This window comes from Phoxinus phoxinus (assembly GCF_949152265.1).
Source record: "Phoxinus phoxinus genome assembly, chromosome: 4".
Taxonomy (NCBI): Eukaryota; Metazoa; Chordata; class Actinopteri; order Cypriniformes; family Leuciscidae; genus Phoxinus; species Phoxinus phoxinus.
The window spans coordinates 14,631,759-14,658,777 of NC_136879.1; the positions used below are offsets into that span (position 1 = coordinate 14,631,759).

The 27,019-nt window shown below is 38.1% G+C and overlaps 3 protein-coding genes across 5 annotated transcripts in view; all 3 read left to right on the plus strand.

Annotated features, from left to right (window-relative positions):
* The first annotated feature begins 403 nt into the window (after positions 1 to 403).
* chchd2 (coiled-coil-helix-coiled-coil-helix domain containing 2) lies at positions 404 to 7,870 on the plus strand. Its single transcript, XM_079608838.1, is given in 5 exon segments — positions 404 to 588; positions 3,278 to 3,331; positions 3,333 to 3,531; positions 5,653 to 5,812; positions 7,542 to 7,870. Coding segments are annotated over 5 exon segments (471 nt in total). The 5' UTR covers positions 404 to 541; the 3' UTR covers positions 7,553 to 7,870.
* A 1,189-nt stretch (positions 7,871 to 9,059) lies between these two features.
* Positions 9,060 to 21,284, plus strand: phkg1a (phosphorylase kinase, gamma 1a (muscle)). 2 transcript variants are annotated; one of them, XM_079609118.1, is made up of 10 exons: positions 9,060 to 9,279; positions 10,411 to 10,507; positions 11,607 to 11,785; positions 11,896 to 11,950; positions 12,083 to 12,148; positions 14,340 to 14,503; positions 17,015 to 17,105; positions 17,238 to 17,391; positions 17,498 to 17,623; positions 20,554 to 21,284. In XM_079609118.1, exons 2-10 carry the CDS (start codon positions 10,425 to 10,427, stop codon positions 20,818 to 20,820), a joined length of 1,185 nt encoding a protein of 394 aa, XP_079465244.1. In that variant the 5' UTR covers positions 9,060 to 9,279; positions 10,411 to 10,424; the 3' UTR covers positions 20,821 to 21,284. The 2 variants fall into 2 exon arrangements, with proteins under 2 accessions (XP_079465244.1, XP_079465245.1); XM_079609119.1 differs by lacking the exons at positions 17,015 to 17,105; positions 17,238 to 17,391; positions 17,498 to 17,623; positions 20,554 to 21,284 and adding an exon at positions 15,206 to 15,667.
* Positions 21,285 to 21,635: 351 nt separating this feature from the next.
* urb1 (URB1 ribosome biogenesis homolog) overlaps positions 21,636 to 27,019 on the plus strand; it is a 50,781-nt gene continuing 45,397 nt past the window's right edge. For both annotated transcript variants that reach the window (XM_079609824.1, XM_079609825.1), the window contains exons 1-2: positions 21,636 to 21,869; positions 26,538 to 26,677. In XM_079609824.1, coding sequence (XP_079465950.1) covers positions 21,734 to 21,869; positions 26,538 to 26,677 — 276 coding nt within the window. In that variant the 5' untranslated portion in view covers positions 21,636 to 21,733. The remainder of the gene's footprint in view (positions 21,870 to 26,537; positions 26,678 to 27,019) is intronic.

The following is a 27,019-nucleotide window of genomic DNA, read 5'->3' on the forward strand; positions in this document are numbered from 1 at the left end:
TCATTAGAATAATCATGTAGTGCAATGTAGGCTAGTGCTACTATAATTAAACGCATATTATAGTTTTTACATATATATATATATACTACCAAGCCTGGCCCGTTTATTGAAGCTAAATGGTGACACCTATAGTCACAGTTAAGAAAGATAAAACCGGATAATAGATAATGTTACTAAAAAAGACTTTGATATTCATTGTGACTTTGGGTTCTCAATAAACATGATGAACGCTAATACGTCAACGTATTTATTGTCAAATATTGAATTAATAAAATGTATTATACTAAAAATACGGCTTATTACAGTGACGGACACATTTTCTTTCAGAACATTGCAGCATGAGCGGAAGTGCAGCACGCGCATGAGCGGAAGTGCACCGCGATCATGTAATGTGCTAGAAAGTTCCCCGGATATTAAATGTAGTGCGGATGAAGGTCAGTAGCGCACAGACAGAGTAAGCGTGTATACAGTAAGTCATATTGAAATAACTCCAGCTAGTCCAGTATCTTTTCTGGAACTTGTACATTAATATAAGAGCAACATGCCGAGAGGAAGCCGAAGCAGATCATCGAGGATGAGTCCTCCGAGGTGAGTGTTAATACACACACACGAGAGAGAGAGAGTGTGTGTGTGGTTATCACGAGTTGTGTGTGTGTGTGTGTGTGTCATCAACAAACATCTACTGTATATAATCATTGACATCTACAGCTTCACAAGACCGCCTACAGTTAAGTTATATGATCATTAATCTATATTAAATGTATGATGCGAATGCGATCCTAATCTACAATGTTTTAAGTCGTTCGCTCCTCCTGAATGTTTCTTTAGATGTTAGAAGCACTGATATTAACATTGGTGTTTTATAATTTCAGAATACTAAGTTTGATTAAATTCTTCATGTTTTAAAATATAAGCTTTAAGTGTTAGATGAGGACAACATAGAGGAAATGAACAGGCAAAAGTAGCCCAAATATTTATGAATTGTCTAATTAATGTTCAATATCTACCGATAGCAATTACATTTTTAACTCATATCTGTGATAACCTTGAATTTTACCAATATGTATTACACATCCCTATTTGTTCCCTAATTGTTCAAACCCCCCTAGTAACCACCTAGCAACCATCCAGAACACTCTAGCAACCATCCAGAACATCCTAGCAACTGTTTATCTATTTGATAGACGGCGTGGCCTTAAAATCTTGCCTAAGCCTCTAAGCTTTTAAAACTGCTTCAGTCTTTTAGCTTTTGGCTTTCTCACGCCAACAACAAAAGTTTGTCTTAAATAATTTAACTAGATAAAAAAGCTCATCATGTTTTTAAATATTGAGCATTAGGGGAGGACAACATTTTTTGTAAATGTAAAAAAAGATAAATAAACCGGCACCATTAAATGTATTAAAAAGGAATTGTCAATGGCTAATAAATATCTATCGATAGCGATTTAAGTTTTACAAATATCTTATATCGGTGATAACACCAGTATGTATATTGTGCTTCCTTATTTGGTCCCTGACTGGTTGAACTGATTCAAAAATTAGTTTGAATGATTCAACAATGAGCCATTAAAAATAATAATAAAGTAAATAACCACGTTTAAAGGGATAGTCCACCCAAAGATGAGCATTCGGTCTTCATTTACTCGCCCTCATGACGTTTTAAACCCCTATGAGTTTCTTTCTATAACACAAAAGATGATATTTTGACAAAATGTTGGTAACTAAAGAGTTTTAGTTCCCATTGACTTCCATTGTAAGGACATAAAAATACAATGGAAGTCAATGGGAACTCTGTGATTGCCAATATTCTTCAAAATATCTTCTTTTGCATTCAGCAGAAGACACGCATTGGGGTTTGGAACGACGTGAGGGCGAGTACATGATGGGGATGCACCGATATGAACATCTTGCCCGATACCGATAACTCTTTATATTTGAAAGCCGATAACCGATATATTGGCCGATAAATCTAAATCCAATTTTTGATATATCTTTTGAGAGCCTGATCACAAAAACAAAAGTCTCATCATTAAAAGCCATGTCCCAAACACACAATTATAATGTTCTCATTATAATTTGATGTCGCCGATATGACAGACTTGCGCTGCACATGTTGCGTTTAACAGTATTTTCCTTGTTTGAAGTGATTCCAATCATATTTCAAGCAATTCAAGCCATCGTGTTGAACAGTGTGCATCTGAAGTGTCTCCGCTGAAGGAAATAATACATTATTTATCGGCTTTAATATTTCAGCCAAATTTCCTTAACAGGCCGATAACGATGACATTAAAAATGAACAAATCTCGTCCGATACCGATATGGTTGCCGATATATTGTGCATCCCTAGTAAATAGGGGTGTGTAACGGTACGCAAAAATCACGGTTCGGTACGTACCTCGGTTTTAAAGTCACGGTTCGGTTCATTTTCGGTACAGTAAGGGAAAGAAATGCAAAACATTAAACTGCTGGTTGTTTATTATAAACTTTTTTTTAACAATTTGTTTACACTTTTTTTAAACACACTTTTTAATAAAATATAACGTTAGGCTAATAAATAAAAAAGATATCAAATAAAAAAAGAATAAGAAATAAAATACTGCTGCAAAGTTCTCCACTAAATAAAATACTCTCAAACCAATATTGGCCGTGACACTAGCTAGCGAGAGGCTGGGCTAAAGCGAGCGTGCCGTGTATGTGGTGATCTTTATTTATGCGATATTTATGTCCGAGCCCGACCCGAGAGTTAAAATCCTATTTTTTTTTCTCATACTAATGACACGTGTACGTTTGTTTGTGTGGAAACCGTGTTTTTGTTTTAACAGAAAGGCATTCGGAAATGTCCACAGATGAGCGCATCAGCGCTCTTAACACAGGCGCGCTTGCACGTGTTTCGTTGTCACAGCAACATAAACAAATTTCCGCACACAGGAAGACAGATGTAATGGTAATATTTTACATGTATTTGAATCACAAAAACGATTAATCAGATTTAATCAGTGCAACGTGGAGACTTCCGACACTTAATATGTTCGTGTGGAAACTCGGAATTGACGTATGTTCCGCACACAAAACTTGCCTAATTTACGTGAAAGATTGCATTCGGTGCACATGTGAACCGTACCGAAAGTCCTGTACCGAAACGGTCCGGTACGAATACATGTACCGTTACACCCCTACTAGTAAATGATGACAGACTTTTATTTTTTGGGTGAACTGTCCCTTTAATAAGATGTTGCAGTGCATCGCTGCTGATAACAAGTGCATGTTCTGTCTGCAGTTACTCCCCTCCACCGATGGCGCGCTCCGCTCCTCCGCGGTCGTACGCCCCGGCGCCCGCCGCCCCCCCCGCCCTCCGCAGTGTCCGCCCCCGCCGCGGCTCCCCGCCAGCCGGGGATGTTCGCTCAGATGGCCACCACGGCAGCCGGCGTCGCGGTCGGCTCTGCGGTCGGACACACCATTGGCCACGCCATGACCGGCGGCTTCGGGGGGGGCGGGGGCTCGGAGGCGGCGCGGCCTGACGTCACCTATCAGGTAAACACCGACCCAAACCTCCTGTCTGAGTACTTCCCCCTTCTGGAAACTAGTGGACTAAAAAGAGTGCTTGTTATGGATTATATACACACACACAAAAAAGAGAGTATATTATAATGTAGAAATGCTTTAAAGGAATATACTTGCACTACTGTTCAAAAGTTTGGGGTCGTACAATTTTCTCTCTTTAAAGAAGTTAGTACTTTTCTTCAACAAGGATGCATCACATTTATTTAAAAGTGACATTTATAATGCTGCATAAGATTTCTATTTTAAATGAATGCTGTTGTTTTTAATGGCTGCTGTAAATTATGATTTGTGTCTCAGAATTTAATTACATTTTGAAATGAATTCAAGTAGAAAACGGTCACTTTAAATTGTACAAAAATTAGTTTTTGATCAAATGATAAATGCAGCCTTGGTGTGAACTTCTTTCAAACACATTTAAAACTCTTACCGACCCAAAACTTTTGCACCGTAGTGGATCTGCGAACTGAATGTGATGTTTTTGGACACTAAATGAAACTAAATTAAAATGTATTATAGTTTAAATTTATATTAAATGCAATCAGCTGAACGTTGTGGGTCTTGTTTACACTTATAAGGACTTAAGTATTTCTTTATATGTAATTTCACAATTACTTCTATTGTCTTTGAAATACAGTTAAAGTTTACTGCTGAATGTACTGACAAACATTTAGGATAAACTAAAATATACTTTAATGTCATTTCAAATTAAATTTGTATTTATTTGTATTAATGTCATGTATTTAAATATATTGGTAATTTCAGATTGGTAAAGATGAAGTTGCAATTTAGTGCATTTAAAATGTATATTAACTGTAAAAAATGTAATATCAAATAATAAGTGTACTTCATGTGCTTTAGTATATTAGTCAAAATAAGTGCACTTCTTTAAAGCATGACAAAATATTATTAAAATAATGATTTAAAAGCATTTTAAAGGAAAACTTTTAATATGATATAATTTTTTAAGGGCCCTTTTTAAAAATGCACTTAAGTGTGTTAGTCATAGAAAGTGTGATCCGTGATGAAAGTCTGCTCAGTAACACTCAAGTGGTAGAGAATGAAAGTTATGGATGCATTTAAAGGGGTGGTTGATTATGATTCCACTTTTCTAACTGTAGTTAGTGTGTAATGTTGCTGTTTGATCATAAACAACATCTGCAAAGTCACAACGCTCAACGCAAGGAAGATATTTGCTTTTAAAGAAATAGTTTTTTAAGGACTACAACAAATGGCTGGTAGGGACTACATGTCATTCCTCCCGGGTTAGTGACATCACCAACCCTAAAATTTACATAAACCCCGCCCCCTGAACATGATTTATAGATTATCATGACAGAATTTGCTAATCAATGACTAGAAGATAACTACACATAAGCTACATAAATTCATCAACTAACCATTCAGAAATATCCTGTTGCTTTTGTCACTTCTTGAGTCTCTCCATCTTTGTCTGACTCCGGTTTGAACATAAAAGACTGAAAGTTTTTGAAATGTTCAGTGCATGTGTGTGTGAGGTAAAATAACACGAAGCTCCGCCCCCTCTGTGCTGGGAGCAGCAGCTCATTTGCATTTAAAGGGACAGACACAGAAACGGTGTGTTTTTGCTCACCCTCAAAAAGTGACAACTTTAACATGCTATATAAAAATATCTGTGGGGTATTTTGAGCTAAAACTTCACACACACACTCTGGGGACATCAGAGACTTATTTTACATCTTGTGAAAAGGGCATTATACCACCCCTTTAATGCTTTTCCCTTATCCCTATCAAGTGGCTTTTAATTTATATTATCTGCAAGTAGTTTAACAAAAATACTTTAAATATCTGAAGTACACTACAAGTGCAGATCAATACAATTAAGCACACTTCTATTTCTAATATATCTTATTAGCTATGAAAATTGCTGTTTGTGAGTGCTTGTATACTTTTAAATCCTTATACAGTAATTATGGATGACAAATTAATGTATGAAATGATATAAATCTCTTATGTCTGGTTGATCTGGCTAAATAATTCTGCTTTAAAATGTCAGAATCTTGAATGTAAGTGAATCCTAAGGGCTGTTGACTGTGTGTGTGTGTGTGTGTGTAGGAGGCTCAGCCGCAGCCGTCAGGGTTTCAGCAGGAGCCGCAGCGTCAGAGTCCCTGCGCTTACGAGCTCAAGCAGTTCATCGACTGCGCACAGAACCAGAGCGACCTCAAACTCTGCGAGGGCTTCAGCGACGTGCTCAAACAGTGCAAGTTCTCCTACGGTACGTGAACTGGGTAGTGCCAGTGTTGGGGAAAGGTGCGCATTCACTTTCTAAAAAAGTAACTAATTACATTACTTAGTTACTTTTTATGGAAAGTGCTGCAATGCGTGCAAAAGATATCTGGAAATCACGGGTCGTATTTTGTTAATTTTTAACTTTTTGTGTGTTCGCGGGAAGAGACTAGAGGATTCCTGTCCCTGTTTTGACTCCTTTACACATTTGATAAGCTCTTCATGAGTTCTCAGCTGGTAGAAACGCACATACAAACGCTCGCATTTAGCCCAGCACACAGCATGGGTTTGAGAAGTTCCTTCACAAAATATATACGTAATAAAAGCTGTTTTTATTTTTAACTTTTAGGTGCTGTGTTATAAATAACTGAGTGCTAAGCAAACCTAGCCTGGCTCCGCCCTCCTACGTACTTCCGCTCAACTTTTAATTTTCCTTCGGTACGTCGTCTGGGTTTGCGGTGTATTCTCGGGTCAATTTTTACCGGTCCAATCAGCGAACAGAGGGAGTGGCTGAGAACGATGACGTTGAGGTTGTGCGCTGGTTTGAGTTGCGTTAGCGATTGGTTGTGGCAGATCCAATAGTTTTAAACTTCAACAGAGTACCCGCCTACAAGGAAGTTTAACGCTCGTCAATGGAGAGAGGCCAGACTCTCTGTACAAATTAAATGTACGAGAGTCTGGTAGAACCAGGCTAAAGCAAACCAGGACTAAATGTATAATTTTTTTTCTGTTTTGGTCCAGACCAAACGAACCGAGAAAACCCGAACTACAAGTGTGAACGCATTGTGACTGCTATGCAGAAGACTATTTTAAAAGCAAATAGATTAGACTAAAAAGTAACATGGATTACATTAAAAAAAAGAAAAAAAAAGAAATTCAAATATTAATGTGTACATTTTATAAAGTAATGAATTACTTGTTACATCAAAAAGTAATCTGATTACATAAAGCACGTTAGCCTGAACACTGGCGAGTAACATATCATTTGAAAAAGTAATATAATTATCAACTGATAATTGCTGAACAACATTTACACTTCTCTGCTTGATCATAGCGCCATCTGTTGGGTCATTAAAGAATATAAATTAGTCAGAGTAGCACCATATTGAATGTTTGACAGGACTGATAAGGAGGCTGAGAAGGATGAACTTAGTACCGTCACCGTGTGTTCAGTGGATTGTTCTGTTGCATAACAACATACCAGATGTTCAGCTGACGAGCTGTGTTGTCTGAAAAACTTTCAAGAAAGTTGTGAGTTGTGAAATTACATGTTTTTGGCGCATGCCAATGTAAAGACTGTAAATCTTTCCCTCATAGGCTTGTTTTCATAAACTCATGATGGCGTCTAACCTGTGACTGAGGTCTAGAGCAGTCAAACCAGCAACAGTTACATTGCCATGCGTTCAACAGGAATCAACAGCTGTTCTCATTAATTACATCATTAATAGTTCTTCTGACAACAGTAATTACATTATGATTACAAAAATACATTTACAGGTTTTCACTAATAATCTATTCCAGTCAAAAATGCTGAGAAATGTCTAAACGCATGACTAATGCACCTAAACCTAGTTTATCATGAAGCAGTGCAGGCTAGGCTAATGTGCTCCTCCAACATTGCTTCTCCACATCTTTTGTCCTTTATCCTAGTTTCCACCGAGATGTTTATGGGTTATAATTGTTCTGAAGTAATTAAATGATTTTTTTCCGCCCCACAGGAATGTCCTGATGTTTGGATGGGAGACATGAACTATTCCACAGCCGTTCATCTGCTTACTTCTGGAACAAGTGTTCACTTAATGCAACTCAATTAAATATTAGCGCCTGCGTGAAAGTTCAAAGCATCCTGGGAGAAATGCTGTGTAACATGATACATAGTGTTTATGTAATTGGTGTAGATAATTGCAGATTTCTGATTTCTTTGCGCGAGTTACTGTAGAAGAGATCACAATGTGTATTGGATGAGGTTCTTTGTCAATATATGTTCTTATTGAAAATGTTAGATTCAAATTATGTGAATTGCAAATAAAAGGATCAGAAACATTTACATGCTTTTTGACATCTTTTGTAGAAATTAATGCATGCTGGGTAATTGTCTCACAACTTACTGTGAATCAATAGCAAAAGGATGCTGACATCACAGTACTTTACTGTGAACACCATGATGCCACTGTAAGACATGATATAGTTTAGTAGTGGGATCAGTGTCCCATTAGCTTGGTATCTTGGGGCCTCTATATTCATATTCATATTCATATATCTGATCTAGCCAATTCAGAAATGTGACTAATAAAAAAACTTGTTAAAATGATGGCAAGTTATAAATATGATAAAGTTCAGTTAAGCTATTAGCATGAATATGAAAATTTTGTTTTATTTAAGCATGAATATTGACCAATACTTATTCCAAATTCATATCTGTAGATGGATCTTTCACAATAATGAAGCAACTGCTGAGATTACTTGACATACAAAACACAACAACTATACAACATAAACCAATAACACAACAACTATACAACATAAACCAACATTACAACATAAACCAACAACACAAACTGCTAAAACCGAAGCGAAAGTAAGTTCAGCAGCACAGATAAAACCAACAAGAATCAAGAAACTCCACAGCATAATCTATTCACACCGCACTGCATGCTGGGTACCTTCATAGCACATATTGTAGAAATACAGTATGATGTTTGTTTACAGTAAAAAAAGAAATCCAATACTGTAAATAGAATCATTAGATTCACAGTAATTTCACAGTAGACATTTTTTTTGTAAGTAATGCAAATATTAACCTGGAATATACTGCAATTTCCCACTAAAATGTTCAACTGCACAATATTCATTCAAATGTTTAGCATGACCACATGCTTAATTTAAATATTATGTTAATAATTATGTAAAAGTAATAAGTAATTATGTTATATGAATAGTAATTTATAAATTAAGCAGATGCTAATATATATATTATAAGCATATATAATAGTAAGAAAAAATTATCAGTTGTAGATTTATTATATTAATAATTATGTAAAAGTAATAAGTATTTATGTTATATTAATAGTAATTTATGAATTTAGCAGATGCTAATATATATATTACAGTATAATAGTAAATAAGAAAAAATAATCAGTTGTAGATATTTTCTGAGGCATTGCATTGTAACATTCTAATGAATTACAGAAATGTAAGTGTAGGTGTGAGCTGGTTTTCTTATCGATATGGAGAGTATACCCGTAAGTGGTAACACGATGCGGGACTGTCCTGTCTTTAATGCGGCTTTTATTTTTGGATCTTGACATTCACGGTTGCCCTTTCGGCGCAGTGTTGTGAAGGCAGCAGAGCCGTCATATCTCCACCGGTACACTCGTCCAGGAAGACTGGGACATGGACTGACCGAGCTGAAGGAGAGGCAGACTGTTAAACACAGGGGATCATATACTCGAACAGGTTTGCTGAGTGTTGTGAATCCGTGCTTGTAATGTAATCCTGTGATCGGGTTTCCGGTGTCATGCCGTCCATGATGCTGCAGCCTCAGCTTGATGATGCTGCGACTGTAAACATCGCTGGTTCCTGTATTTTGCCAACCAGCTCATCATAAATCAATAGGTTGAATGTCAAAACTCTGCAAACAATAACAGTAACACAGAAAATAAAGCAGCAGACATATAAAACATGCGGTTTTTGAGCCGTACTAAAAGTAGCCGGGTGACAACTGTACCGTGGTATTTACATGTTTGCACATGTCCGAAATTGTATTGCCATGCAGTAGAAAAACAAGATAACACTTTTTATTTGGTTACAATATTTTACCAAAAAAACATGTTGCATGTTAATGACTATAATGCATTATATTAACCCTAAACCAAACCCTAATCCTAGTAAATACATGTTAATTATTATTAGTACTTAGGCCTACATGTATAATTACACTGTAACACTGACACCTTAAAATAAAGTGTAACTCTGTCACAGTGTAATTATACATTTAAGCTAAGTACTGAGTAACATTAATTGCCTAAATGTATGATTTGGATCAGGTTCGGTTGCATGTATGCATAATTTATAGTTATTACTACAGTAACTACATGTAACACATGTAACAAAGACACTGTAAAATAAAGTGTTAGAAAAAACAATAGCAAAATGGTATTAGGCCTACTACTGAAAACAAATCACACAATTGGCGAACAGAAAAGTACCATGTAATAGGTTGTTTTTGTGCCATGGTATTACCATGTAAATACCATAGTACTAGAATATATTTAATCCTTTACGCTTGTATATCAAAGTACCTCTGTATTACCATCTGATCTCTATGCCACTTGCATACTTTTTATGTAAGGGCTATAGTTTCATTAGTACTATTTGCCGAACAGTTTATTATTATATATATATATATATTATTAATTTAATTAAATTTGTATTAATTAGTTTTTGTGTTGTTGTTGTTAAATTTTTTACTACATGTTCTGCTCTTTATTTGGCTATTTTTTAATCAACTTCTAAACATTTATCTTGACTTTAACAAATGTTAACAACATACTGAGGTATGTTTGTAATAACCCAGTTTTCTTACAGGTGAGGTTACAATAATGGCCAAAGATGATGAGATTCCCGACTGGGCCGGAGCACAGGACTTCTATGAGAAGTACGACCCAAAGGAGATCCTTGGAAGGTACTGTCAGATTGGACACATATTTTAGTGAAGATGAAAAAATATCCCGGTCATGTTCACCTCAATTTACACAATAAAGCATTATTATTTTCACTTCATGCGAATGAGAATGAGATTTGTTGACTTTTTTTATATTAATGTCTAAATGTTTAACATTGATTTGGGGCTTTTTTGAAAGGCGTTGTTAGATTCACAATCTAACATTCATTTTCAGTAATTTAATGAACAGCAAATGAAACTAGAGGAGCATGACATTTGTAGTGCACCATTTTGGGCATTTTTCAAAAAAACAAGAAATATTAAGCTATATATTATACTAAAAGAGAAAAATAACACATTGTCTGGTATTTGACAATTGAGAAATAAGTATTCAGTATTATTAGGATTTATATAACATTAAGGTCCTATTTAATGATCTATAAATATGTTGGAGGTTAACTACCGGTAATTATATTATGTAAAGCCTGAAATATGAAATAATACTCAGAAAAATCCAATATTAGATACTGTCAGGGCTCTGTCACTTTTGGGTTTGTATTGTCTTGTCTTATCTGGTTTGCTCTCCCTATTTGTCCTCCAGTCCTGTGCGAGTTGGTCGTCTTAGGGTCTGTTTTACCGACACCATTTTCAACTAAAACCTGAAAACGTATTATGTATTTTGGCCGTTCGTTTACACGTAAACTTTTGGCGGCCTGAAAACGCAAGGTTTTGAAATCAGGTTTCAAAGTGCACGTTTTTGAAAACGGCATGCATAATACAGCGTTTTTAGTAATTTTCCTTGTGAACGTGGATCGTTTTTGCAACATTCTCGTCTGTACGTGAACAAAGCAAAGGGAAAACTTTTTTTTTTTAGTACATCATTCTCATGTGTCCTGATCCTGCCTCAAGTGTTTTCCCCCACGGGGTATAGTTTTTTATTATATTTTATTATAACCCCCCCAGTAGATTGTGTACAACAGGATTTTCAGCAAAGATTGTGTACAATTGATTTTTCATGGCCCTTCATTGGACAATGCAATGTGTTATATAATGCCCAATGTCGTACGTTCTTCAGCAGTCTACACTGCGAGTAGCTTCGCTCATGGTGTTTGTGTTGCAGAGGGGTGAGCAGTGTGGTTCGACGCTGCATCCATAAGCGCACCACTCAGGAATATGCCGTCAAAGTCATAGACATCACGCCATCTGATAAGATGAGCATTGAGGAGATGGAGGAGATCAGAAATGCCACGACAACAGAGATTGACATCCTCAAGAAAGTGTGCGGGCAAGAAAACATCAGTAAGTATACAGGAGGATCGAATAGTAGCAGCTTTGAAGCATGAAGATGAAGTATATTTATATCTGTAAAGAGTCTCATGATTTGAACACATTGCTTCTTGCTTCTCCAGTTCAGTTGAAGGACTACTTTGAAACTAAAGCTTTCTTCTTCTTGGTGTTTGACTTGTAAGTATTGATTTCATACTTTATATATATATATATATATATATATATATATATATATAAAAACATTTTTTTAACATTTAATTATGATACTATTTGAAAAGTAGTTAAATGCAATAAATATTGTTCTCACAGGATGAAGAAAGGAGAGCTTTTTGATTATCTAACGGAGAAGGTTACGCTCAGTGAAAAAGAGACAAGGTTAGTCATTTATAATAAATCACATGAAACCTGTCAACATGTGCAGTTGATATTTCATCACAAAATCAAAAAACAAAAAAATGAAGCCAGATTTATGATTGTTACGACGTTTTGCATTGTGACATTATTTTTATGACAATTTTGTCTAATTTACTCCTCAAATCTCATTCCCTTTCTGTAAAAATATCTTATTCTCAATACAGAAAAAAATATATATAATGTTTTTGTACATAATAAAAGTATTCATTGTACTTCCTTTAATTTATGCTGGGAATATATAAAGGAATATTTCGAGTTCGATACAAGTTACTGTAAACTCAATCAACAGCGTTTGTCTACGACAGAAAAAACAGTGATTACTGCATAAAAAAAGATACTGACTCCAGCCTCATTTTCTTTACAAACAGTAAAAATCAAGGTTAAGGTGAAGCAAGTACAATGGAAGTAAATAATAAATAATTGTATTAAATTACTTACATTAAAGGGTTTAAAATCTTTCTAGTTTAAAATCTGGCTTTTTCGTTTATCTAAAAAAGAAATGAAGATGTTTGTAATGAAACCTGAACCAACCCTTTATTTCTTCTGTTAAAAGTTGTCTTATTTGAGCTCTTTTTAGGTTTTAGATAAGTTGTTGCATGGCAATGAAGTTGTAAATTTGGATATACAAAAAAGGTGATGAAATCATCCTAACACACACATTGTTTATATTTTGTGGCTACCCTACACTTGAAACAGTAAGTAGCCTTTTTTAATGTTTAAGAATTGGCCCCATTCACTTCCATCGTAAGAGACTGATTGTAAAGAAATGTAGGGACAAATACATATTTTTTTGGGTTATTAACATTATGCCACAAGCTTAAGTGTATTTGCGTGTGGGACGGGTCGTGTGGGACATGATGTACCCACCACTTTTTGCCAGGGTCGACATTGCCCCCACCACTTTTTGAAACATCTCGCGGCACTGATGCACCAAATACAAAGGAAGCATCTCCAGTTGACTAGCAGAGTATTCGTTTTGTTCAGTTATTATATAAGAGGCGATCTGGCGCTGCAATATGTTGTTTTTGAAATCATGCTGAGTGTTCGTTGCCGCTGTTATCAGTGTCGGTGGCTCGTGCACAGTCTTTTACAGTGACGAGTTCTTCAATCTATTGCTTAATGTCATTTCGGAGACTCTATTCGTTTAGATTCGTGTCCCTGCTTTTGATATACAATCACTGATGAATATCTTTGGTTTTAATGAGAAAAAAAAAACTGTACAAAGGCAAATAAGAACCCAGAACCTCTGACGTGCTAAACAAAAGTTCCCTATCGATATGGTTCACTCGTATTGCGTCATAGAGACGGTATGGAAAACGTATTTTTTCTCCAAAATACTGAAGCCTGATTGAATCACGCAGAAACTGCACTAACCTATGCCACTGTAGCCCGCGAAATGGGCCCGCTTATAAACCCGTCTATACAAGCGGGCAAATCTCGCCATAGAACTCCAGAACCTTTCACAAAGTACATGGATGCGGCCCTCTCCGCCTTGAGACAGAAGGGAGTGCGCATCCTGAATTACCTCAACGACTGGCTCGTATTGGCCCAGTCGGAGGCCGAGTTGGACACTCACAGGTCCTTGCTCCTCAGCCATGGGAATGCCTGCGACTCAGGATCAACCTAGCCAAGAGCTCACTGTCTTCCAGCCAGCGCAATGGGGGCCTGGCTCAGTTCGGGTTTCACTCCACCTCAGAGATTATTTCCCCCCTCAGAGCTCATTATCATCGTATTATCATTATGGCGTAGACTTGAGGTTGTTGGAGAAGACTCTCGATCGGGACTAACAGTATATTGTATTGTACTAGATGTAAGGACGAAACTATCACAATAACTATGAGTTCTATGTCGATAACTATACAATTGGTATTTGGACTTCGTAATGTTTTTTTGTCCATTTATTATTGTCCATTTCTGATATAGCCTTGTATTAGCAACTACATTTTTTATCCCCTTTTTTATCAAATGAAAATTACCTTTGGGAATAATTATGGTACTGAGAATATGACGCCTTGTTTTTTTTTGTCTTGACTTGAGGGTGAAATGTGACCTGGACATGTTTTCGTGAGATTCACCCCAATGTATTTACCATGGCTCAATGTACAACAGTACATATCGTGTATATTTGCATTGCTCTGTTTTCATTTTGCAGGAAGATCATGCGCGCTCTGCTGGTGGTGGTTCAGTTCCTCCACTCTCAGAACATTGTGCACAGAGATCTAAAGCCGGAGAACATCCTTCTGGATGACAATATGAGCATCAAACTCACTGATTTTGGCTTTGCTGTGCAGATTGCACCAGGACAAAAACTCAATGGTAAATTCAATTCAATTTCATTCACGTTTATTTGTATAGAGCTTTTCACAATACATATTGTTTCAAAGCAGCTTTACAGAAAATGCATGTGTGTGTCTACATTACAATTTAGAGTGAACTGTTAGCAGAGGAAATTACCTCATTGAAGTTATTATTACAAGTTGTGAACATAATGATTACAATATATGTACATTTACGATTGGTGCATATTGATTCAGAGTTTGCTTCATCTGAAGTCCTCGCAGGAGTTGGTCATCTCTTCACAGGTGTTGTGGCATCTGAAGTCTTCATATGAGGCTGGATCCACACTAGAGCCGACGCACTCTCTAGTTACTTAGAGAGTTGGCATCCCGAGATACAACAGAAAAGCAAATGGAACGTAATTAGCGTAGAAGCTGTTCATAACATTTCAAGCAAAGATAATGATGTGCATTTGATCTGATATAACTTGAGTACAAGGTTATGAGAGGCATTATGTGAATGCTTGGCTAAAGAGATGTGTCTTTAATCTAGATTTAAACTGGGAGAGTGTCTCTGAGACCTGAACATCATCAGGAAGCCTATTCCAGAACTAGATAGTACAGGGGTGTAATGATACATCGATATGGATTGTTGCATCCATTAAATGACTAACAATATGATGTTGTCACAGTTTCCACTTAGTCACCAGTTAATCATCCAGCTCTTCACTACATTTCCCAGCATCCTCCTTGGCCCACACCTGCACTTCCTTCACAACCACCTGCACCTGTCAGCGACCACCCTCATTATCTTCATTTAAGCACACTCGTCACCCAGTCTCATTGTCTGGTCTCGTCTATGATATACTTCGTCGAAGACAAGCGCTTCCGTCTTCTCACCTGAGTTTCCGCTGTTCCTGTATACCTTCCTCGTCTGTGACAAGCGCTACAGACCACTCACCCGAGAATTCAGACTACTTACCTGAAGTCCTGTCGTTCCTGTCTCCGTTGATCCTAATCACCCTGGTTCTTCTCGTCAGCATATACCTGCAAAGACATTCATCATTACCGTCAGCTAAGTCATCATCACCAGTTCTACAATCAGAATTCATCACATCTGCATCACTCCCCTGCATTGCTCACTCTCTGCACTTTAAATAAACTTATTGTACTCACCTCAACCTTGTCTGCCTTCGTCTGAGTGTGACAGATGTATTGATGCAACACGTAAAACAAAATATTTTTAAGATGCAACTTCATTTTAACACTCTCATGTTAGCCACATCTGCACACAATGTCTCAAAAGAGACCAGAAGAAGACTTGTTTTTCTGTTATAAAAAGACAATTTTTCTATATATTTGAAAAAAATGCAGTTTATTTTCAGTTGTTGATGTCCATTTGGGATACAGTATTTTATACTTTAGTTGGATTTGTGAGTAAATAAAATGTAATTAGTTTTGTTGCATTCATAATATCATAATATCGATATTTGATCAGGCTCCCGAATCTAATGAAATAGTAATCTATCAGGGCATGTTTTGTGGTATCTGAAAATATGGGGACTGACCAGAGAAAAAGTCCCGGGCCTGACGGCGTTTGTGGCCGCCTGCTCAAAAATTGTGGTTTATTTTTATGTGATATCTTTTCTTGTATTTTTAAGCTTTCTTTAGCTCAGATGGATGTTCCTGCATTATGGAAAGAATCAATTATTGTTCCTGTGGCTCAGACTCCATCACCTAAGGGACTGAACGATTACCGCCCTGTGGCTCTTACGTCATTAGTCATGAAAGGGCTAGAAAAGATTGTAAAGAAGAGCTTGCTTGCTATGTCACAGAATATTATTGACCCACTCCAATTTGCATATCAGGCAGGCAAAGGGGTAGAGGATGCCACAGCCACACTGCTGGACCGTGTTACGGGGCACTTAGAGGGCACAAAGACACATGTACTGACTACTTTTAGTGATTCCTCATCAGCTTTTAATTGCATGCAGGCCCATATTCTTGCTCAGAGGCTCTCTGAAATTCCTGCAATAGATGTTGGTACTATATGTAGGTTGGTTGGCTGGCTGACTAGGAGGCCACAGAGAGTACGTGTAAATGGCACCTTGTCTGAGGCCCTGGTTTGCTCTACTGGATCACCCCAGGGGTGTGTCTTATCGCCATTGTTATTTGTATTGTATACAAATTGCTGTCGTAGTACTTCTGAATCATCATCCATAATTAAATATGCTGATGATTCAGTGATACTTAGTTTTTTGCAGGACCATGAGGTGGGCCATGGTCCAGTCGTGGACAGTTTTATAGAATGGTGCGAGGAGTCATTCCTACAGTTAAATGTCGCTAAAACTAAAGACATGCGGTTTGACTTCCGTAGGAAACCATCTGCCTTGCCATGCACCATTATAAATGGCTCAGCAGTGGAGACTGTCAGCCAGTATAAGTACCTGGGAATTATACTGGATGATAAACTGACCTTTGAGGCCATGTTGTGCATGCAGTATTAGATAACATGTTTCATTATAAGACCTCTGATCTTGTGTTGTCATAGAGGTGTGTGGGACGCCCGGCTATCTGGCACCAGAGATCATCGAGTGCTCGATGGATCCTCACCACCAGGGTTACGGGACCGCCGTTGATCTGTGAGTAGCGGACAGGCTTTTCACAGCATTTATATAAGAGCTTGGTCTATATAAGACAAACTCATGTACATTCAACTTTTAAGTTAGACTGAATTGAGAAAAATCACACCCTTTTTTTGTTGTCTTTTCCAGCTGGAGTGCGGGGGTGATCATGTACACCCTTCTTGCAGGTTCCCCGCCGTTCTGGCACAGAAAGCAGATGCTAATGCTGCGTATGATCCTGGCCGGAAGCTACCAGTTCACCTCTCCGGAGTGGGACGACCGATCAGACACTGTCAAAGACCTGGTGCGTCTGCCGCAGACCTGCGAATAATCAAGAGTGATTGAAGACTAATACAAGCCGGCAGCAGATCTACTAACCTGCACTCTTCACTGGGTGTTTCCACTTTCAGATCTCCAGGCTGCTGGTGGTGAACCCCGAGACGCGTTACACTGCCACGGATGCCTTAAACCACCCGTTCTTCCAGCAGTACGTGGTCGCAGAGGTGCGGCATTTCAGCCCGTACAGGAAGTTCAAGGTGGGCTATGTAATTGACCGTTCGCAAAGGCCCGCCCCCCTTAGTTACTGTCGCTATGTCCGACAAGCTACGCCGCTCTCACACACACACCATGTTCTCACGCAGTGAAAAACACATCGCGGAGCAGAGAAGAGACTGACAACACGCTGACAGACAGGACAGACCAGCTTACTTTTCGGTTACTTTTGATATTAAACATATTAAACAAAGTCTCACCTTTTAAATTTGGTCATTTTTTAAAAGAAATGTAAACAATAAATATCGTTGTGTGGCTCTTTAACGTGTCTGTCAGATCGCTGTAGAGCATCAGTTAAAGCTGCTCGTGAACCGATCATCTCTTCCTTCTAGTTCATTTATAGCATCAAATAAACATGAATGAACATCAGGAGGAATGTTGTTTTAACCGCGGAAAGGCGTCAGTACACTCCGCTTCTCAAGTTCAAATCCTCCCATGTTAATCTACTAACTCTCCTGACTGCTTTGTCGGACAAAATGGCGGATGGTGAAGTATGATTGGTCAGATCACCTGTCAATCAAGCTCCCTGCGAAGGGTCAATTAAGAATTTATTTTAAGTATTGATTTATTTAGCTGTTTTTCTTGCATATTTGTAGGAAAACACTTCACATCATTATTAGACAGTCACATTAGTAAAACAAAAATATATAATAATGAATGATGGATTAAATAAATATTATACCAGGGTTAAAAGTTAACAGGGATTGGTGCAAAAAAAGCCCCATTTATTAAAGGAATAGTTAATGTTTTTATTCTGTTATTTACTCACCCTCACGTTGTTTCAAACCTGTATGAGTTTATTTCTTCTGCTGAACACAAAAGAAGATATTTTGAAGAATGTCGGTAACCAGACAGTTGATGGACCCCATTGACTTCCATAGTAGGAAAAAAAATACGATGGATGTCAACGGGGTCCATCAACTGTCTGGTTACCGACATTCTTCAAAATATCTTCTATGGTGTTCAGCAGAAGAAAGAAACTCATAGAGGTTTAGAGCAACATTTTAAACTGAATATCATGTTTTTGCCACTGAACCAGAGAACCATTGTGCGTGTCTGAGCAACATGTGGTGCTGTGTCATTAATGAATGAATCTGCGTTTCTGAACAGATCGGTTGAGGGAATAATTCAATGACCCATTGATAAAGACAGGCTGCGTCTGGAAACGCATAATCTCTCAAAATAAGTCATTACTTTGCGAGCACTAAAAAGTATGTTCTATATAATATGAATGTGTGTGATATGAATAGCTACTACATCCGCCACGTTGTTATTATCATGTGATCTACCAGCGTCAGTTGTGTCGCATCGCTGCCATTCACAAATCTCACTTCAGAATCCCGCCGGAAGTAAGAGGTCGTCCAGGTACTTTTTGCCTGAATACTGTGAATCCGGACATACTACTCTTGTCACATACTGTTTTTTGCCTACTATAATAGGAAAGTGTGCGATTTGAGATGCAGTCATAGTCACTTGAACAAAATTGTTGAATGGATGATTCAATGACTCCCTAATGGTGGTTTTAGTTTTTAAAAGTAGACTACAATTTAATTTCAGCCCATCATTTCATGTTTCTAGTCATTGATTAGCATATTCTGTCTTGATAATCTATAAATCGTGTTCCAGGGGGCGGGGTTTATGTAAGGGTCTAAGGGATAATCCACGGCTAGCCATGCATTAAAGGATTTTAATACATGACGTAGAGGCGAAGAACCACCCGACGCTTATACCTTGGTTATTTGCCAAGTTAAAAACAAGTTAAAGCTGTAACTGTGTCATTTTTTAACAGACGGGTAAAAATGACGGTTATTTACTTAAGTTACGGCTAGTTAGTTCTAGCACTCCGTCCGCTTTAAATAAAGTAGAGCCATCAGATTGCTTTTATTTGAATGAATTATCACATTTATTTAAATTCATTATTAAAAGAGAGAGACAGAACTGAAAGAGAAGGAACAGAGAGAGAGAGAGAGAGAGAGAGAGAGAGAGAGAGAGAGAGAGAGAGAGAGAGAGAGAGAGAGATGCGTGCGCGAGTTACTTGTGTGCGTCTCTTTGTCTAAAGTCTAACGTTACAGTCCCCTCGTTGCTTTAAAATTATTTATGAATGACAGGCAACACTGACAGTGACAAGGCCATCTTTATTTGAACTAATCATGTAATTTATTTAAATGAATTATGTAGAGTGTGAAATAAAACCGGCGTCTCTAACCACGATTACTATATAAAGACACATTACATTAATTCTTTGTGCCGCTTTTTGTCATTCAACGTCTTCTTCAAGTCTTCTATTTCGTCTTGTGCCTGGACCCATTTCTCAAAATTGCCATATTCACCACACAAATTAAACGATATGCAAAAATCATCCATTTAGCCTACCTAAATAAACGTTTTTATTATGTGTCTCTCACTCTGTTTGCAAGAGTTACTTTGGTTACCAATGTTTGTAGCGGATTAATTTCGAACTGTAATCAAACTGACTGGAACTACCTGTGCATTAAACTGTTTTACTGCACACCTTCCAGCCAATCAGAATCGAGTATTTAAACAGCCCGTGGTATAAGTAAATTTTAGGGTTGGTGATGTCACTAACCCGGGAGGACTGACGTGTAGTCCCTCCCAGCCGTTTGTTGTAGTCCTTAAAAAACTATTTATTTAAAATCAAATATCTCCCTTTGCTTTGAACGTTGAGCGTTGTAACTTTGCAGATGTTGTTTATGCTCAAACAGCAACATTACACACTAACTACAGTTAGAAAAGTGAATTCATACTCAACCGCCCCTTTAATATTCTAATTTAATTGATTGATTAAATGTAAGAATTTGACATAAAATATGGGGTGTACAGAAAAAGTTTGCCCCTTAAAAAAGCAAACAATGCCCATGGATTTAGGTTCATTTCAATCACTTGTGTTTTTCAGGTAATCTGCATGACAGTTCTGGCTACGATGCGCATTTACTGCAATTATCGACGTGCCAAACCAGTTACCAAAGAAGTGATCAAGAGTGACCCCTATGCAGTAAAACCCATCCGCAAGCTCATCGATGCCTGTGCGTTCAAGATTTATGGACACTGGGTGAAGAAGGGCCAGACACAGAACAGAGCTGCCCTGTTTGAGAATACTCCAAAAGCCATCTTGCTTTCTCTAGCGGCCGAAAGCGACGATTCAGCTCTCAGAATGATGTAATGAATGTAAGCGCTCTACAGGAAAACATGTTCATGAAATGTGTAAGACATCAGTAGCTCACATGACACTGTGAGATGTTTCAATACTTATAAACATGCGCTTTCATTCATTTTGCCTTGAAGAGTTGCATAATTGGCCTGCAGCGTTTTAATGTTGTTATTGAAAGGCTTAGTGGAATATTTATGTGCGTTCAACCTGGATAGCTGGAGTTCTCATGCTTATTCAGGTCATGTTTATTTATTCTGTATGATAAATTATTTGACATATTAAAACAAACTAAATATTTGAAACTTATTGTGGATACAAACTCATTTTATGGCGTTGTATTTACTGTGGGGAGAGAAGAGTATCATCTACAGTACATCCAGATCTTTCAATTACCTTTGAATAGACCCTGATGTTGTCAAGCCAGTTTCTCCATTGACGGCCATTACAATATGAAATAGTCTATGAAATATGAAATTAATAAAAATAAATAATAGATCAATAATGTTTGCCTTTAAAAAGAAGATTTTTTAAATAATGTTGTTGGTAATCAGATCGTTTTTTTCCTACTATGGAAGTCCATCAACTGATTGAGTAATAATTCATTACATTTAATTCATTACATTTTTACCAACGACATTGTTCAAAATATCTTCTTTTGTGTTTAATAGACGAAAGAAACTGAAACAACTTGAGGGTGAGTAAATGATGACACAATTTTCATTCTCGTGACGAACTATCCCTTTAACTTATGAATATTAATTAGGTTTCTTGACGCTCTGATGACGCTCTAGAGAGAAAATGATGAACGTCAGCACGTCAAACTTAATATTCATGAGATACGCGTTTCCACGTGTTTTGTCCTAGCTCTTCTAGCTTTACACTTCCGCTGTTCCATGTGTATATTTTCGTTTACTGGGATATAACAATGGCTACTAAACGTCAAAATGAGAATCCTCCTGAGTCCGTTACAACACCAAAGAAACCCAAAACACAGGAAAGCGAGTTTACCGGCGCTGTCTTTAAATCCATGCTGAAGGACTCCTCTACTAAAGCGATAAAGGGTGAGTGTTTGTGTCCTTCTGCTTACAGATGAAAACATGAAACATCAAATGCTCGATTCGTGTACATTGTTATTAATCATTTTCTCTAAACGGTAAATATCACGTTGCAGTGTTCATCTCCACAGACTTTTATTTTGTTTTCATATTTTATTGTGCATGCGTAGAACTTTTAAGTTAGTAAAAAATGCAGAATAATACGAAATTATTTCTTAAATTAGTTATCTATTTATTAATACAAGTATTTCATTCATTGAAACTGCTAAATCAAGCAACAGTTTCTTGTAATTGAATGTGTACTCTTTTGATTATTTTCAATAGTTTTGCAATGTAGCCTAAGTAAATAACTTACCCCGTACATACTTGTGTGTGTGTGTATGTATGTGTATTTGTGTGTGTGTATGTGTACATATACCAGATTAGATGTATATATGTACATCTATGTCTATATACATATACACTATGTATATAGACATAGATGTACATATGTACATCTAATATATGGGCGTTTCTTCAACTACGGGCACTTTTAGCCTTGTAAAGTTGAATAAAAAAAATGTGTTCAAAGGTCACGAAACACAGTCTCATAAGTTTAAATAATTTGTCTAGTTTTAAGGCCTGTAAGTGGACAAACTTAGATTACAAGAGAAATTGTAAATATTTTATTTTTTTTCCGACCTGCAATGAACAAATGTCATTTCCACCACATCTCAATATACAGCTTTTATTTAAAAATAGAATAACTTATTCCACTCAAGAATTGTCTAAGATAATTTTTGTAACTAGTTTTATCAGTTTTTCCACAATGTACAACAATTATACATTTGTCAATGAGATAAATTAACTGCCCTAAGGACCAAACGCTGAACTGTACACCTTCCACACTCTTAAAGTTAATATTGGTTTGGGCAAGAGCTTATTAGAAAATAAATAAATTGAATTTTTATATTAAGTAGAGCATGATCTCATAAATTGTGGATACATTTTTAATGTGTAATGAGAACTTTTTTAATATTTAAAAAAAGTGTGTGTGGTGATGGAAATGACAGGGCGGTGGTGGAAATGACAGGGTGTTGTGGAAATGACAATTAATTAACGTGAATGTATAAAAACAGTAGAGATATTTATTAGAAAAAAATTAAACTCATCAAACTCATTAAACTCGATTCACAAAGTCATTAAACATAACCACCTGTTTTAGTGTACTGTTGAGTTTGATGTATAAAACTGATTTTTCCCACAGATGAATGGTTACAGTGCATACTTAAATAAAAATAGATAAAAATTAAATCAATTAATATTAAAGTAATATAATAAAATTAAAAAAATCATAATCCATCCATCCAACCATCTTCTTCCGCTTATCTGGGGGCCGGGTCGCGGGGGCAGCAGTCTAAGCAGAGATGCCCAGACTTCCCTCTCCCTAGCCACTTCCTCTAGCTCTTCTGGGGGGACACCGAGGCGTTCCCAGGCCAGCCGGGAGACATAGTCCCGGGAAGGCGTCCAGGAGGCATCCGGAACAGATGCCCGAGCCACCTCAGCTGACCCCTCTCGATGTGGAGGAGCAGCGGCTCTACTCTGAGCTCCTCCCGAGTGACCGAGCTCCTCACCCGATCTCTAAGGGATCGCCCAGCCACCCTGCGGAGAAAGCTAATTTCGGCCACTTGTATCCGGGATCTTGTCCTTTCGGTCATGACCCAAAGCTCATGACCATAGGTGAGAGTAGGAACGTAGATTGACCGGTAAATCGAGAGCTTCGCCTCGCAGCTCAGCTCTTTCTTCACCACGACAGACCGGTACACCGACCGCATTACTGCAGAAGCTGCACCGATCCGTCTGTCAATCTCCCGTTCCATCCTTCCCTCACTCGTGAACAAGACCCCAAGATACTTGAACTCCTCCACTTGAGGCAGGAACTCTCCACCAACCTGAAGTCGGCAAGCCACCTTTTTACGACTGAGGACCATGGCCTCGGATTTGGAGTTGCTTATTCTCATCCCAGCCGCTTCACACTCGGCTGCAAACCGTCTCAGTGCATGCTGAAGGTCCTGGTCTGAAGGGGCCAGCACGACAACATCATCCATCATCCATACAAAAAGCAGAGACGAAATCGTGTTGTCCCCAAACCCGACACCCTCCGGCCCCTGCCTGCACCTAGAAATTCTGTCCATAAAAATTATGAACAGAACTGGTGACAAAGGGCAGCCCTGTCGGAGTCCAACATGCACCGGGAACAAGTCTGACTTACTGCCGCCAATGCGAACCAATAATTAATTATAATTTGTTACATTTATATAGCGCTTTTTCTGAGACCTCAAAGCACTTTACATAGAAGGAGGGAATCTCCTCAACCACCACCAATGTGCAGCATCCACTTGATGATGCGTCAGCAGCCATATTGCGCCAGAACGCCCACCACACACCAGCTTACTGGTGGAGAGGAGACCGTGATGAAGCCAATCAGTATATGGGGATGATTAGGAGGCCATGATGGACAGAGGCCACTGGGCATATTTTGGCCAGGACACCGGAGTTACACCCCTACTCTTTTTCAAAAGACATCCTGGGATTTTTAATGACCACAGAGAGTCAGGACCTCGGTTTAACGTCTTATCCGAAGAACGGCACTCTTTGACAGTACAGTGTCCCCATCACTACACTGGGGCGTTAGGACCCACACAGACCACAGGGTGAGCGCCCCCTGCTGGCCTCACTAACACCTCTACCAGCAGCAACCTGTTTCTTCTCAGTAGGTCTCCCATCCAAGTACTAACCAGGCTCAGCCCTGCTTAGCGCCAGTGGGCAACCTGTCTTGGGCTACAGGGTGATATGGTTGCTGGAACCAAGCTCTATGCGAACCAAGCTCCTGCTCCAGTCGTACAGGGTCGTACAACAGCCCTTAGCAAAGGGCCCCGGACCCCATACTCTCAGAGCACCCTCCACAGGACGCCACGAGGGACACAGTCGAATGCCTTCTCCAAATCCACAAAGCACATGTGGATTGGTTGGGCAAATTCCCATGAACCCTCCAGCACCCTGGAGAGGGTATAGAGCTGGTCCAGTGTTTCATGACCGGGATAAAAAACCTTACTGTTCCCCCTGTAGTTGGGACACACCCTCCAGTCCCCCTTCTTGAAAAGAGGGATCACCACCCTAGTCTGCCAGTCCAGAGGTACTGTCCCCAAACACTCCGCGATGTTGCAGAGGCGTGTCAGCCAAGACAGCCGCACAACATCCAGAGACTTAAGGTACTCAGGGCGGATCTCATCCACCCCCGGTTCCTTGCCCCCGAAGAGTTTCTTGACTACCCCGGTGACTTCAGCTTGGGTGATGGACGAGTCCACCTCCGAGCCCTCGGCCTCTGCTTCCTCAATGGAAGACATGTCGGTGGGATTGAGGAGATCCTCTAAGTATTCCTTCCACCGTTCGACGATATCCCCAGTTGAGGTCAACAGCTGCCCACCTCCACTGTAAACAGTGTTGGTAGGGCACTGCTTCCCCCTCCTGAGGCGCCGGACGCTTTGCCAGAATCTCTTCGAGGCCAACCGGTAGTCCTTCTCCATGGCCTCACCGAACTCCTCCCAGGGTCATATAGCCCCGGACAACATAGCTCCTAGGATCATTCGGGTACTCAAACCCCTCCACCACTATAAGGTGGCAGTTCAAGGAGGAGGGGGATATATATATAATATCATAATATAAATATAAAAAGTATTGTAATACATTATAATATAATCAATCAATTGTACTTTGTAACCATAAATGTAATTTCCACCACATGCTGTCATTTCCACCACATAGGGCAGTGTGATGGAAATGACTGTGGTGGAAATGACATTTCTGTATTTTTTTGTGAAAAAATGGAAGATAGCTTCACTGATTAGCTTTGAATTAATACTAGCATTTCATGTATGCAAAATACTCTTATTTAACTTAAAATTTGTAACTTTTTAAAAACACCCTTGAAGGTACAGCATGTTTGGAAATGACGTAGAATAAAAATATAAACTGATCAAGCAATATTTACCTTGATTTTTCTTCTTATGTTCTTGATGAAAAATTAAATTGCCTCCATGTCCAACATGTGCTCTGATGTCACTGAACATTTCCATAGAAACCACCTAAACAATCTCTCACACAAACTTTTTAAAGGGACATTACAGTGTTGTGGTGGAAATGACACCAATACTGTGGGACAGCTATATTTTGTATAAAAAGTAATATTAATAGTGGTCTCACATTAAATATTATAATGTATTTTAATTATTCTACTAGTGCTTGATTTAGGTATATTCATAGTTACCAGATAATTCATATTTTTAAACTGTATTTTCATTGTTGAAGTTAAAAAGTCTGGGTGTGGGACAAGGAGAAAACAGTGATTTTGACACCTATAAGGAGGTTGAAAAGTATGAAAAAATTATAATAGAAAGGTGGTAAAAAGTTTTTAAGGTTGTTTTATTGTTAGTTTGACTAAGAAAGAGGAATTTGTCCAAAATTATATGTATTTTTAAAAATATGACCAAAGTACATAAAAGTGCCCGTAGTCTAAGAATCACCCATATACACATCTAGATTATTTGTATGACAGTGTCTAAGAAAATAAATGTTATCATGGCATGTACTTGATATTGATATTATATTGACATGCACTTCTGTAATATCATGTAGGTTTGGACACCTTCATAAAAATGGCGAAGAAACTTCCCTGTGAAGACCTCTACGATGTGGTCGAAGGATACATAAAAATCTCAGTTGAATGTTCAGAGATTTTCGAATTACTGGAGGAAGAAAATAATTCAGAGACAGAAGTAAGTCTTGCATTAGAATTTGGATTTGTTTATCTATTTGTTTGTGTACTTTTTTATTATTATGGGGTTCACTTTATTTTGAGGGTCCACTTTAGACATTCTACTAACTATTAATAACTTTGCAACTACATGTTAACTGACTCTCATTAGAGTATTGGTAGACTGTAGTAGAGACTATTTGGGTTTAGTAGAATAAGTTGACATGTAGTTGCAAAGTTACTTATAGTCAGTAGAATGTATAAAGTGGACCATCGAAATAACGTGTTCCCATTATTATTTTAATTTAACCAGGGTATTGGCTGGTACTGTATATTGCTGTGTTATATTGTAACACTGAATAAT